General features: G+C 39.5%; 1 protein-coding gene across 3 annotated transcripts in view; it reads left to right on the top strand.

The window, feature by feature from the left end:
- The window catches only part of Lca5 (lebercilin LCA5), a 47863-nt gene extending 34420 nt beyond the window's left edge, over positions 1–13443 (top strand). For all 3 annotated transcript variants that reach the window (XM_036193817.1, XM_036193816.1, XM_036193815.1), the window contains exons 4-8: positions 5845–5982; positions 6927–7023; positions 7767–7909; positions 9032–9161; positions 10961–13443. In XM_036193817.1, the coding sequence (XP_036049710.1) occupies positions 5845–5982; positions 6927–7023; positions 7767–7909; positions 9032–9161; positions 10961–11835 (1383 nt within the window). In that variant the 3' untranslated portion in view covers positions 11836–13443. The remainder of the gene's footprint in view (positions 1–5844; positions 5983–6926; positions 7024–7766; positions 7910–9031; positions 9162–10960) is intronic.
- The last annotated feature ends 1277 nt before the right edge of the window (positions 13444–14720 follow it).

Raw genomic sequence — 14720 nt, 5'->3', positions numbered from 1 at the left:
GCGGGGACTGGAGAAACACATACTGCAGGGCCAGATGGGCCCTGAGAAACTTACTGCTGCAGGTATGTGTACATGTGTATATGGTATGTGTATGTACATATATTATATGCATATATATGTGTATATGGTATGTATGTATATGGTACGCATGTATGTGTGTATATGGTATGATATATGTATATGGTATACATGTACGTGTATATATGGTATGTGTATATGTGTGTATGGTATGGTGTATGTGTATATATTGTATTGTGTATGTGTGTATATGGTATGTATGTGTGTGTATATGATGTGGTATATGTGTGTATATGGTGTGGTGTAAGTGTGTATATGGCATGTATATATGTGTGTATGATGGTATGGTGTATGTATATATGGTATGTGGGTATGTGTGTATATGGTATGCATATATGTGTGTGTATATGGTGTGGTGTATGTGTGTATATGGTATGTGTGTATGTGTGTTGTTTCCTTTATATTTTTATCTGTTGAGCAACTAGGCTGATTCTTACTGTTAGGAATAGTACCATTGTACACATGGGCAGCAGGTATCTGTAGATGTAACACAGAGCCAATTGCAGAGTTAAAAGCCAAGAGGTCGGAGCAATAGTTAAGAGCTATAAACCTTACCCTTCACTGCCACTCCTGTCCTTCCCTCAGTAAGAGACCTACTTCTGTGTGTCTGTCCTTTTTATAGACTTTCTGTTCTGCCTTCTCATTGGTTGTAAACCCAGCCACATGACCTTCTCATCACTGCCTGTCTGTACAGACTTCCAGGTCTTCTATGGTTGGTATTGAGATTAAAGGCGTGTGTCTCCATGCTGGCTGTATCCTTGAACTCGCAGAGATCTGCCTGTCATGTGATCTGGATTAAAGGTGTACACCACCACCTCCTAACCTCTGCTATGGCTTGTTATTAGCTCTGACCCCCAGGCAACTTTATTTATTAACATACAAATAAAGTCACATTTCAGTACAAATAAAATATCACCATAGATATCTGTTTGGTGTGCTGACTTCATTTCTTTAGAATATACACTCAAAAGTAGCAATAGCTGGATCACGTAGTTCTATTTTTAGTTTCTTTAGGAACTTCCATTTCCCATAGTGGCTGGACTAATTTATGTTTTGTTGTATTAATACTGATTGTCAACTTGACAGGATCAGCTGTAACTTACGAAATGAAGCTCTGGGAGTATCTAGTTTCTAGATAGAGTTAACTGATCTTAACTTCCCACCTCAGGGAAGATCCTTTCTATGGTCTGGAGTCCAGACTGAAAACAAAGGAGAAATAATGGCGCAGCAGCATTGCTTTCTCTGTCGTGGGTGCATGTGACTGGCTGTTACGTGCCCGTCATGATTCCCGGCTTCCCCCTCAAACTGTGAGTCTCACACACACACACACACACACACACACACACACACACACACACACACGCACACACCCCTACCTCTTTGTTGTTTTTCTCAGGCATGTTGTCACGAGGATGCAGCAGTGACTACATCAACGCTGGTTTCTCCATATCCTGTCTCACTGCTTCTCCTGGATGTGTTAACTTGTGTATATCACCTTCATTCAGTTACAGCAGATCTTACCAGTCTAGACATTGAACTGTTCCTTCCAGCTTCCAACTTCCTAGAACTAAAGTTTTCAAACTATCACCTAAAGGTCCTTTGGATTTCATTGGTGTCTGTTATCATATCCCTTTTCATGTCTAATTTTATTAATTTGGGTTATCATGTTCTCTCTTGCTCTTCTTTTCCTCCCTCACCCCTTTCTTCTCCTCTCTGCTCCCCTCCTGTGCACCTTGGCTAAGAGCTTCTCTGTATTCTTGATTTCAGACAGCTAACTTGGTTTCACTGACTTCTTTAGTATGATGTTGCTTTAGTGTCTCATTAATTTTTTTCTCTGATCTTCATTATTTCTTTCCATCTGCTCATTTTGGGTTTGGATTGCTTTTGTTTTTCTGAGACCTTGATGTATATCAGTAGGTTACTTATTTGAGATGTCTGTGGTTCCTTTAATGTAGGTACAATCGCAGTGAACATCCCTGCCCCCAGAACTACTTGGTAGGTGGTATTTTTACTTTCATTTGATTCTAGGCAATTTCCCCCTGTTTTCTTCAGTGACTCAATAATCATTCAATAGTTTTTTGATTAATCTCCAAGTGTTTGCATATTTTTCTTTTCACCTGTTTAGATGTGTTTTCAATTTATTCTTTGAAAATTTCATGCATTTATACAATGCATCTTGATCATATCGACTTCCCACCCCATCCCTCCAAATCCCTTCAGTCTGTTTCAATATTTTCTTTTTTTTCTTTCTGTGGTTTTCTGTTGATTTCTAATTTTAGTCCATTATGATAGAAGACATAAGAAAATTTTTCAATTTTTAAATACTTGTAACATTTCTTTTATGGCTTAAAATTGATCTATTTTGGAGACAGTGCCATGAACTGTTGAGAAGAAAGTATCTTCACAGCTATACGCTCTATAGATGTCTGTTAAGTCTGTTCCCTGTGTTCTATCTTAACTTTGAAGCTTCTCTGTCTTGATAACTTGTTTACCGGTGAGAGTTGGTGTGTGTTGAGATCACTGTTGATTTATCTGGACCAGTAGCATGTGGTTTAGGAAACTGGATGTAGCGATGTGTGGAACATATATATTTACAACCGTTGCATCCTCTTGCTGGATTGTCCCTGTGGCTATGGATGGCTTTCCTTCATCCCTCTAATTCTGGCTTGAAGTCTGTTTTATCACCCACCAATCCACCTGTTCCTGCTTGTTCACAGCTTCTTCGTGCTGGGGAAATCCCTTCCCAGCCTTTCCATTTCAGTGTGAGTCTTTGCCAGTGAGGCTGGATTTTGTTTGTCATCTCTTACGCTAGTCTGCAGGTTTTAGTTGGAGAGCTAACAACCTCTTACTTAGGTTCAGGGTCAATATTGAGAGTTATTTGCCACTCTTGGTTTATTTGTACACTTTTTGTTCTTTTTTCTCTTTCTTATTTATTTTAGGAATTTGCCAAATACTGAGTTAAATATGCTTGATTCTTTGCTTATTCTATTAATGTTGTAAAATATCTTCTGTAGTGCTAGTTTAGTAGTCATGGATTGCTTTGGTCTGTGCTCATCTTGAAAGTATCTCCTTTATCTGAAAAGATAACTGTGGTCTGTATGGTAATCTTAACAAGCAGTTGTTTACTCTTCTCTGTTTTCCTGCCATTTGGGCTTTCTGCAGAGAGGTCTGATGTTACGTGGATCGTATGTTAGTTACTTGAAGTTTTCTTTAGTGGATTTCTGTGCTCTTTGTAGGCGTTTTACGTATAATGTGCCTTGGATACATGCTTTTCTGGTCATGTCTGTTTAGAATTCTAAATGCCTCTTGTACTTAAATGTCTGTTATTCCCCCTTGCTTTGGAGACCCCCACCCCTTTTTTCACTGTAATTTCAGTGCCTGTAGTTTGTATTCCAGCCCCTTCTACCTGTGGATTCTCAGGTTTGGTTTCTTGATCATGTCCTACAGCTTAGAAATATTGTGGTCAGTGGATTCTACATCCTGATTATCAGAAAAGAAATTCCTGATCATTTAGGTTCTTTGTGGGCAGCGCTTTCATTTGGAACTTGAGCACATTCCATCCCATTCCACCTGTGCTGCGTTTCTTCTCTTTGGTTTGATGACTCCCTAATCTGCCTCAGTGTATTTAGAGGTACAGTTTTCTTACTGCCTGTTTTGTAGAAATGTTTCAGGCTTCTGTAGAGTTGTAAATCTAAAATGCTACCATGAATACTAAACTAAAGAGTTTACAAACTCATCTATTGTAAATATTAACATGCTTGATTTATATTAATATTTATATTAACATGCAGTCATGGGATCCCATGTTCTTTCTCTGTCCCATGCAGATACACAGATTAACTTTCTGAGGGGAAGTTACATATATCATACCCATTGACCCTAAATACATCAGTATTGTGATTTACATGTATACAGTAATTTCTTTTATTCCATTGTCCCTAGTGGATTTTTCCTCTGTTGACATAATGTCTTTTATAGTAATTTCTTCCTGAAACATAGGATTTAGTCTGCAGGAAGTCTGCTGCTGACCTATGTAGGTCTCTAGCCTTTTACATAGAACATTTTAACTTAGTACTATGTTATGGTTTGGATTTTTTTGAGAGAGAATCTTATCATGTATCCTAGGCTGGCTTCTATCTAGGCTCCTACTGCTTCTGCCTTCCCATAGCTGAGATTACAGGATTCCACCACTAGGTTCTGGTTAGAATATCCATAACTTTGCATTTAACAGTGATCTCTGATGTGTCGTTGTTACTAAACCAAGTGTGATGTTGAGTGGGGGAAAACATTTCCTTCTTAGATCATTCTGGGGGCTTGTGATATCTAGTGGCCAGCTGTTCCTCCTAGTGTGGTCATGCTGAATAAATCGGTTTTCTCTGCTTTTCACCCTTAACTCCTTAATTGACATATTGAGGAAAGTCACCAAGCCAAGCCAGCTGCTTGCCCTGAAAACTGTGGGTACACTGCACATGGTATATTCCCACTGAGAGTGCATGAATGTTGATGGCGGTTCATCCCCTGAACCATTGTCAACTAGATTTCCTAGTTTTAGACATTCTAACAGATAGGTAGTATCACTTCACTGTGGCGTTAAGTTGAATTTTCTTCATAGAAAATGATCCTGGAGCCTCATGCTTGGTGTTTATTTGTCTCTGTCTTCTTTGGTAAATCACCTGTTCAAATATTTCCTCTACTTTTACTGAACTATTTGGTTTCTTTGAATTTTGTGACTGTATATATATATATATATATATATATATATATATATATATATATATGTAAATGTAACTATATGTAACTATATATATACATATAAGTATATAATGTATTGTGTTGTTATAGTGATTGATACAAGTCAGATAAGTTATTTCCCTCAAAATGGCTTTTTATTCACTTTGTTACTTTCAAAGACCGGAGTTCTTAATTTCAGTAAGCTCTAAGACACTTCATTTCTTAACATTGCCCTGGGGAAATAATCAATTTATGTTTGAAGTTATTTATTCTAGGATATTCACTATGGGAAAAGCTGGAAGTACAGAAAAACTAGGACAGCAGAATCTACTTAAATAAATTATGCTAATCTATGAAATGATTCCATTTTAAAGGATTTGGTACCAAAGTCTATTGCTTTCGGTTTATCACAGTGAGGCGGGAAAAGCTCGTAGAAGTCAGGTTGTCCACTGAGATGCTGACAATGATAGCTACTGAGAAGTGAGATTACAGCTACCTTATGTTTCCCATTTTATATGTGATTTTATGTTTTGTTCAGAAGACTTTTTTGTGTAGAACGTAGGCAAATAACTATTTATTTGGGGAAAAAAAGTGTTTCAATTTCAATTCTTCATAACCTCGATGATGCATGCTCAGAGACCATGGGAACAGGCGCCAGTTTCCCAAGTGGGTGTTCCCGAGTGGGTGTTCCAGTGCGCACACCGCACTGTATTGTTTGCTCTTAGCTACCTTGGCACTTACTTCCCAGCACTGCTTTCTGGAAGCTCCTCTGTTACCAGTTCTGCCTTTTGGCCCCTCAAGTGACTGTGTGCTGTAGGCAAATGTGTAAGGAGTGATCACCCATCATCAGGAAAAGCAAAAGAAGGATCAACACGCTAGACATCTTCCTAATGGATAGGGAGCCTGTTCCTGGCTTGTGTTACGCTCGTGCACACTAAACTTAGCCTGGTTTTTAAGTCTTATCAGTGCTACCGAGCTGTGGCCTGCACGTCCAGGCCTGTGTCTGACTGTTGGTTTTGTCGTTGCCACACAAAGGAGCTTTCAAAGAACCTCGAGCTGAGCACTAACAGCTTCCAGAGGCAGTTGCTTGCTGAACGGAAAAGGGCGTTTGAGGCCTACGATGAAAACAAAGTTCTTCAAAAGGAGCTGCAGCGGCTCTATCACAAGTTAAAGGTGAGCACGCTCCTTCAGACCACATTATTTCTCCTGTCACATAAATTACAGGGAAACCTCATAGTCTTTAAATGTGGCCACTATTCATATTTGTTACTATGTAATTCACAAAATTCTAGTACTGTATCTGTCGCTTAGAAACGCTTTGTTACTATAATTGCTATAACAAAGTCAAGTACTGTATATGCCAATCGCAACAATGTAAATGAAATACATTTTACAAAATTCTGGAAGAGAACCATGGGAAAGAGCATGTGCCTCACACTCCTCAGTGATCCCCAGTATTCTTCTTTACATGACCCTGGGACTGCCTACTTTTAAAGTTGAGGCCCCCTTCATTTTGTTTAGAGGAAACCAATTCACATTAGTTAATTGTATTAAGCATGTTTTCATTTTATGGAGGTTATTGATGGGTTGGAATTTTGTTCAGAATTCTACAAAATTGTGCATACCCTTATATAGTTTACTTTTTGATGTTCAAGTTCTCAGAAAAAGGCATTATTTCCATATTGTGAAGATCTCTTGGGTTGAAAAACATGCTCTTAATTTTTAGGTCATTAATAGCCCAAACACATACTTAAGAGAGACTCTGCGTTTGTCTCTGTGGCGAAGCCTGGATCACAGAGAGCCACTGTTAGCCTGTGGGGGAGGAGTGGAGCGTGTGGTCTTTTCTTCTCTCCCCCTTCCCTCTGTTCCCTTCTCCTTCTCTCTGTTCCCCCTCCCTCGTCCCTTCCCCATTCTCCCGTTCCCTCCTCCCTTCCTCTTCTTCCTCCTCCCCCCTCCTCTTTTCCCTCCTAGGAGATTTTTCTTCCTCTAGTTTGATAGTTACAGTGGAGAGCTGACCTAGAGACATTCCAGTTTAATAAAGAAGATTTGGTTATCACACTGAGAGTGTTTAATTTCAAACTGACTATCTTCCTTTCTTGTATTGGGTTTGATTTCAGGAAAAGGAGAGAGAACTGGATATAAAAAACATATACGCTAATCGTCTGCCGAAGTCCTCTCCAAAGAAAGAAAAAGAAGTTATTGCAAGAAAAAACGGTACAGTAGCATTACTGCTGAAACTGGGGTTGTCAGTAATAGTGGATTCTAAGTAAAGAAAGTGAAGGAGAAGAGCCCCTTGGAATAGAGTTGGTTTGATTTTTACAAATCAGCATTGCTAGTAATCAGTCTTTCTACTTTTGTCTTTCTTAGGAGAAGTCATTAAAATCATGTTTTGGGGGATGGAGAGATAGCTAGGGAGTGTGGGGGTGCTTAAGAGCAGTTTATGATCTTCCAGATATGTGTTGAAGCATCCCAAAATGATGTGTTAGCATACAGCTTTTCTGTTATTATTAAATAAACTTAGTTTTAATAAAAGGTTAAAAACCTTCTTATTGTAATTTTGATAACATAAATATATAATTACTCCCAAGTATTAAGCACCTAGCTAGCTTTAACAATTGTACTCTTTACTGCTGTTGTTCTATCCATTTCTTCTACTTGCTGGTGTATTTTAAATCGAATCCCAGATATTATTTCACTTCACTTATACTTTGTATTATTGTGCAGTTTTACTTTTCTTAAACAAAAATATAATTCTCCTATGAATTAGAAAAATTTTAAATCATTGACTTTGCAAAAGATTATTAGCATTTGTAGGATAATTGTCTTCAAACCACATAATTGCTAGTTAATCCTTCATGAACAAAGTGTGTACTCTCATTTAGATGAATATTGCCAATTGAGTATGTGTCAACATTATTCACTGGGGTTAGAAAACTTGTTTCTGACTTTCTTGGCAGTATCATGCCAGAGTGACTTTACAGACCTGTGTACAAAGGGAGTGCAGACCACTGAAGACTTTGAGCTAGAAGAGTTTCCCATTACACCACAGACAGTTCTGTGTTATGAAAACAAATGGAATGAAACAGAGTATCTTTCTTCGGTAAGTTCAGCACAATGCCTAGGGCCAAACTCCAGGAAATCTGTTTTCACAAATGTCGTCAGAAGCTCCATACATACTTCCCACCTCTCACTGGTCCTGTGTTCTCTGGGGAAGTGTGCTAGTTACCTTTCTTGTTTCTGTGACCAAATATCTCACAAGATGCAGCCCAAGAAGGAATCAGCTCTTTCTGGCTGTTGGTTTGAAGGGGAATGTGAGACAGCTGGTCATATGACATCTAGTCAGGAAGCAGAGATGAATGTGGATGCTCAGCCTTTTTCCCTTTCAATCCCCAGCCATTAGGGTATGTCCAGACACATTCATCGTGGGCCTCCTCCTCATTTTTTTTTCCTTTAAGATTTATTCATTTATTTTATGTATATGAGTACTTTATTTGCATGTATACCTTTATGCCAGAAGAGGACATCAGATCCCACTATAGATGATTGTGAGCCACCACGTGGTTGCTGGGAATTGAGCTCAGGACCTCTGGAAGAACAGCCAGTGCTCTTAACCACTGAGCCATCTCTCCAGCCCCCTCCTCAGTTCTTAGAGATACACTCAGATGTGTATCTCCTCCTAGACAACTGATTCTAAGCTGACAATGAAGATTGCCCATCTTGGGGGCTAGCAAATAAGTTTATAACATTATTTGATTTAAATGCTATATAATTATTAATTAGAGATTTAGACATAATGTAGATCTGAAAGATTCAATGTGGCTTTCAATGACTGTGTTCTATAATTCAACACTATCTCAGTTGGCTTCCACAGCTGGTTATTGGCCATTTTTAGTTAGGTGGATTAATCAGATTTTGTTATAAAAGTACACAAACCAAAGCTACTTTTACAGCTTACCTCATCACAATTTTATGCAGGCTGTTGGTTTTATTTTCATTATATTGATTGGTTCTGATATATCTTATAATATTTTTCTTTAAAACTTCAGCTCAATTAAGAAATAATCCCTTTTGAAGCATCTTTCAAAACATGATAACTTGACTTATTAAATGAAGATTTGATTTAATTTCTAACTTGGTAATCATGCTTAATGGCTGATCCACTATGTTTAAAGACTATTTTCCCCCTTTCTATATGAATTTGCATTTTTGAAATGCATAATAGTACCTGGAATACCACGAGCAAAGCGAGCGTGAAGCAGAGATTCTACATCCAGCTTTGGAAAAAGAAGAAACGTGCAGTGAGGATCCCGAGGGAAGCCCTGGCAAGCAGGAGGCCAGGAAGCCTGAGAGTGGTAAGAGTCGTCTAAGCAGTGGGGGAGCTATTAGTGCGCAGGGAACCGGAAGAGGCGGAGACAGCAGCGGAGGGCCGTCCACTGGAGTCAGAGCGATTGAACAGTTACAAAGGAAAGAGAAGGAAGACTAAAGTCGCTGTTGGGGATTATTAATTCATCCATGGGCCAGAGAACTCCAGAGAATTTAGATGAAGCGATGTTTAATCACAGAGGGAAACTATTCCCGGAACTAAATGAAGAATTAACCAAGAGAGCCCTCTCTTTTGTTGGCCTTGATCTTTAGGTCATGGAGTGTCTGAAACACAAAAATCAGTGATCTACAAGGCCCTGAATATTCCTAGAATTGTTTTAGTTTAATTTGTAAATCTTTAATAGCATTGCTTATAAGTCCAGAGAAAGTTCGCATGGTTTCCATCTGGATACAATGTGCTAGAGGTGTGGGTACCAGGAGTCCCGGAATAACTTCCATATCCCATTAGTTCCATGGTAGCTGTGTACAGAGAAATCTTTTGAGTTTGTCTATTTGTTTTAAACTCAAATTCATGGAACAAAAATTTGTGATCCAGGCCAGGCGGTGGTGGTGCATGCCTTTAATCCCAGCACTCGGGAGGCAGAGTCAGGCGGGTCTCTGAGTTCAAGGCCAGTCTGGTCTACAGAGTGAGATCCAGGAAAGGTGCAAAGCTGCACAAAGAAATCCTGTCTCAAAAAACAAAACAAAACAAAACGAAAAAATTGTGATCCAATCGAAGTTGTTAACATGCATATTGGATGTGAAATGATACTCATACCACTTTTGGCCAAAGGCTGAGCAAGGTGCTTTCACGTGTTAAGCCACAGGATGGAAAATTGTTATGGTCAGTTCATTTTAGGGAGCAAGAAAAGGAATAAAATAACAGAAGACCACGGCCTGGTCTCTTAGGCTGTCTCCTCACTCTCTGTTCTGTGTAGATTGATATGATATCAACATATATGCCATTTACTGACATTTTATTTTAAATATAAAATCTTTATGATATTTCAATATTTTTAATTCTTTCACTTGAAAAATGATTTCAGAATTATAGGAAACTGCCAAGAATGGGCAAAACAAAACAAAGCCTTTCAAATGAATTCTGCACATCATGTCTGTGCCCTTCCCCCAGGCAGGCACAGACCTTTTATCAAGATTCTCCATCACAGTTCCCACACTTCAGGAGCTTGAACTCTGACACACTTAGCTAGTCTGTTGTCCATAGTGTGATTTTGTTGGTAAACACAGGGTTGTTCCTGGAAGCATTTTCTTCTCTCAGAACTTGATCACAAATTGTGTCAAATTCTCACTCTAGGGTCATTTTTACTGTGGAGTATTTTTTTTTTTTAAGTCTATTCAGTTACTATTTTTGATAAGTCCATACCTTTTTAAAAAAATGAGGATGTTCTTCATTTGAGATGTAACTGAAGTTCTCTCTTGACTTGAGTGAATTACACTAGCTGTTGGAGTTCGGAATAAGGGATATTTTCTCAGTCAAGACTTTGTTTAAATTCCTTGTTCTTTCTGTCTCCCTGCACACCATGAATTGTACAGCACTACATGGAGAACCTTCCTACACTGAAGATCAGAGTGTGGGCTGTGGCTCTTAAGTGTAATCCATGTTAATTACTTTCTAATCCAGACTGTCAAATGTGGAAACAAAATATTATGATGTCCATTCTACCTATCTTAGAATGTCAAATGTCGAGTAAAAGGCTTTTTGCTGAGTTTTCCGATTTAGAAATACTTACTCTATAAAATTCCTCTTTTTAAATTTCATTTTATACAGACTGGGAACGAGAAGACCTTGATAAAGTGAAGGGTAAGTCCTCTTTGCTAGGAAGAGCAGAGAAGCCAGCACTGGACGCTGGAAGGTTCCAAGTGGAAACGTCTCAAACTCAGAATGCTGATAAACTTGAGGACGAGGCAGAAAAACTAAAGACAGAAATGCTTCTTGCCAAACTGGACGAAATCAACCAAGAACTCCAGGATCCGCAGAACCTCAACCGCCCCCCTTTGCCCTTGCTCCCCAACTTTGAATCAAAACTGCTGTCTCCAGACAGAAGCCCCAAATCATACACATTCTCTGAGTCTTCAGACAGATTTAACGGACATCATTTGTCAAACATGAGTTTTTTAAGTCCCAGAGGAGAAGGCCGGAGCCCAGGACCAGTTCGAAGCCCAGGCCCTCTAGATGAGTTTGCATTTGGTAGCTATGTGCCTTCGTTTGCAAAAATGCCAGGGAAGTCAAATCCACTTAGCCAAAAAAGTAGCCTTTTAGATTTCCAGAACAACGGTTTGGAAAGCCCAAGTAAAGACAATGTAGATTTCGTTTTGAGGAAAGAGAAAAAGGCGAACCTGATGGAGGAGCTGTTCGGTGCCACCGCCGCCACCGCCGCCACCTCCGCCACCGGATCCTCCAAGAGTGGTGGTGACCCAAACTTTCTGGCTGCCAGCAGAGGAGACTTGGACTCTCTTCATTTCCCCTCTGGCGATAAAAGCAGCAGAGTTCGGGAGCCTGATGATGAAGATCAAGACTTTTTCCTCAGTGAGGGAAGAAGTTTTAATCCCAACAGGCAGCGGCTGAAGCATACAAGCAATAAGCCAACGGTCAAAGCTGCTGACCCTGTTGACGAGGACATTGAAGAGGTCACCCTCCGATGACTGACTGGAGCACGCAGTATATATATGTGTATATATTTTAAATTGTAAATATTAAAGAATTTGAATGCAGTATTTATTACAAACATTTTAACTTTTAATGGTAAAATAGCCTTATTAGGGAAGAATTCTTAGCAGCTAACTGTGGTACAATTCAGCAGATAGAGCCATACCACACAACCAGGTTGCTAAGAATGGTTTTTTTGTTTGTTAGTTTTGAAATGACCCAAAGGGAGAGTTGTTGCTTCCTTTTCTCTGTTTTTACAGCTGGTCTCACTCACTGAGCTGGCCCCTGTGGGAAGTCTAGCTTTACTAGAATCTGTATTTCCTACCTTTACCTCTGTTTATCTTGGGTCAAATCTCACTGAGCCTAAGTATTGTCTTCCCACTGAGGGTGAGATGGAAATTAAAGGTCTCCGGTGAAGACCCCAGGTAGCAGAGAGTGGTGGGACTTAGGAGCTGTGCCCTTGTCTGAGGTGACAAACTACTCCTGAGTGTCTGGGGTGCTTACCACGGTATGCAGTGAGGTATTACTCCTGAGGAGCACAGTGTCGTGCCCTCTTTTTGTACACTCTGTATTCTGGTGACCAGTGGAAGATTCCCTACCAAATACAGGAAGTAGAAGAAATGTCAGCCCAACACAGAATGATTTTCAACTCAATTATGTTTCCAGAGCCCTATTTTTGGAAGTTTTAATACATAATTTTAAGATTTGAACTTGTGCTCAAACCCAGGAGACAGAAGAGTGATACTCCTGGGTTTACAGGACTGATGTTGAAGCAACCGTGGTTAGAAATGTTTAGAATCGGGACACCTGCTGTCCCGAGTAGACTCAATAGCTTTCTGTTGAAGGGCACAGTTTCCTTCCACTTAGTTCAAGCCAGATGCAGAGGCATTTGCTTAATAGGACTGGTCTTCTGGACGTATCAGCCAAGGAGAAACACTGTATGTAATGGCGTAACCTGAGCATGCAACCATCTGTTCATGGTGTGGGTCCTATGCTAGCTATGCATTCACACTGACTGGGGGCAGGAGTTCCCATGGTATCTGGGGTTCCTCTAAATGCTGATAAGACATTACCTGGTTAGGTCTCTCATTCCCAGCTGCACAGCCTGCCACCTCCTGGATCGGCTTCTTGTCACTTACTGGGAACAGACTCCTTAAAGTGCTAAATAATATTCAAAACTTTTCTCAAAGGATTTTAGATCTTCTGTGAATAAGCATTTACTATATTGCAAATCATTGTAATATATGTAAACATGTTATTTGTGATGCAGTTCTTGATAAAAAAACATTATGCAATGTTAATTTTGTTCATGGCTGTAAGTTTTCTACCAAAGTATTCTAAATTTTAATGTTTTTAAACTTTTTCAGAAAAATTTTTATTCATTACTTTAATTAGATTTATGCCTTTTTTTTCTACCTGGAAGTTTGTTTAACCCAATGTGCAAAGAATTATTAAAATTAAAACAAATTAAGTTAAAAGCTTAAAAGCATTATGATGTTTAGTATTAGAATTGGCTATTAAAATGTACAGAACTTAGAGAACAAATCAGTTTTTTTCTAAATGTCAAGTTAAATTTATTTGTACTCAGAACTCTTACTAATAAAAATTTAAAACACACTATGACTCTTTATTTGAATGATCCTTTATCTTTAGGAGATGTCCAGAGGAAGCAGGCTCCGGAAGATCTTTACCTCATTGGTCCCCTTTTCATTTGTTCAGCAGTTTTAGTTGAAGCACAGGAATTTGTACTAACTCAGGACAAACGGTGTGGCAGTCTTGTCAGAGAATTATAGTTCCAATTAATCTTTTCTATCTTAATAGCTATTGTAATGACACGTATTTCACGTGGTAATAAAGAGGGGGTTCAGGCAGGGAGGGTTGAATTGAATTGTAAACACGGGCCTGTTTCCCAGCTGAACTATGTTTCCTGATCATCTTCACTTCATATTCTAAGCTGGTGTCCCTGGCCGCTTGGGACACAGGGAAGGGAGATATACACCCTGATGATGTGAATGCTTTTAGAAGTAAATCACTGTAACTTGGCAACAGAGAATACCTGTAAAACCTTTTCTCTCAGCTTCACAATACATACCTTTCTCACATGAAAGTCTGTTTTTTAAAAAAAAATCAATTGAAAGTGCTCTCCTCTCATTGAGGGCACCCTGCCTGTATTAGGTGGGTCGAGAGGGTGGAGAATCACCCTTATATGGCTCCTTGTGCCTGTGGACTATGGCTTCCTTAGCTCCTAATGGTCCTCTGAGGTCCTTATGGTGAGTATAAGTAAGTAAAATCCTGAGGCTGATGCTCTCTGCCAAGTGCCCAGCACATTAAAAGCACTTGATAAACAGCTGCTGTTATTAAAGCTAATTATGAGTTTCATGGAATAATTGAAAAAGTGGAACAAAGATTCAGGGGCTCACACACAGACACACACACACACACACACACACTGAGCACACAAGACATAAGCAGATAAAGCTGCTAAGCCCCACTGTAGAGCATCTGTACTAAAGATACTGTGTCTTTTCAGTACTATGAGCTCTTCTACAACAGAGCAGAAAAAGAACTCGTGGAGGATTTTCTCAAGACAGGTTTTGTGACATGGGGCAAGGAGAGTGCCTCACAGCGACTAAAGTCTGGACAGCACCCTGGTCTATGGTTGCATGATATAATTCACACCACACTTCTGCCACAGTGTCGGTCAGGATAAGCTAGGAAACCCCTGCATGTCCTTTGTCTCTGCACATCTGTTTTGTCTACCTTGTGGGACTCGCATACGTTCACTGGGTTGATACAAAACCATGCTTAGAGTCAGAGGCACTCAAATCTTCCCTACTCTGTTGTTGTTATGCAAAAGGAATTAAGGAAAGGCGAGGGCATG

This window comes from Onychomys torridus, chromosome 7 (assembly GCF_903995425.1).
Source record: "Onychomys torridus chromosome 7, mOncTor1.1, whole genome shotgun sequence".
NCBI classification, from domain to species: Eukaryota; Metazoa; Chordata; class Mammalia; order Rodentia; family Cricetidae; genus Onychomys; species Onychomys torridus.
Note: the sequence above shows the minus strand (reverse complement) of the source record. Positions and strands in the feature narration are given on the sequence as shown.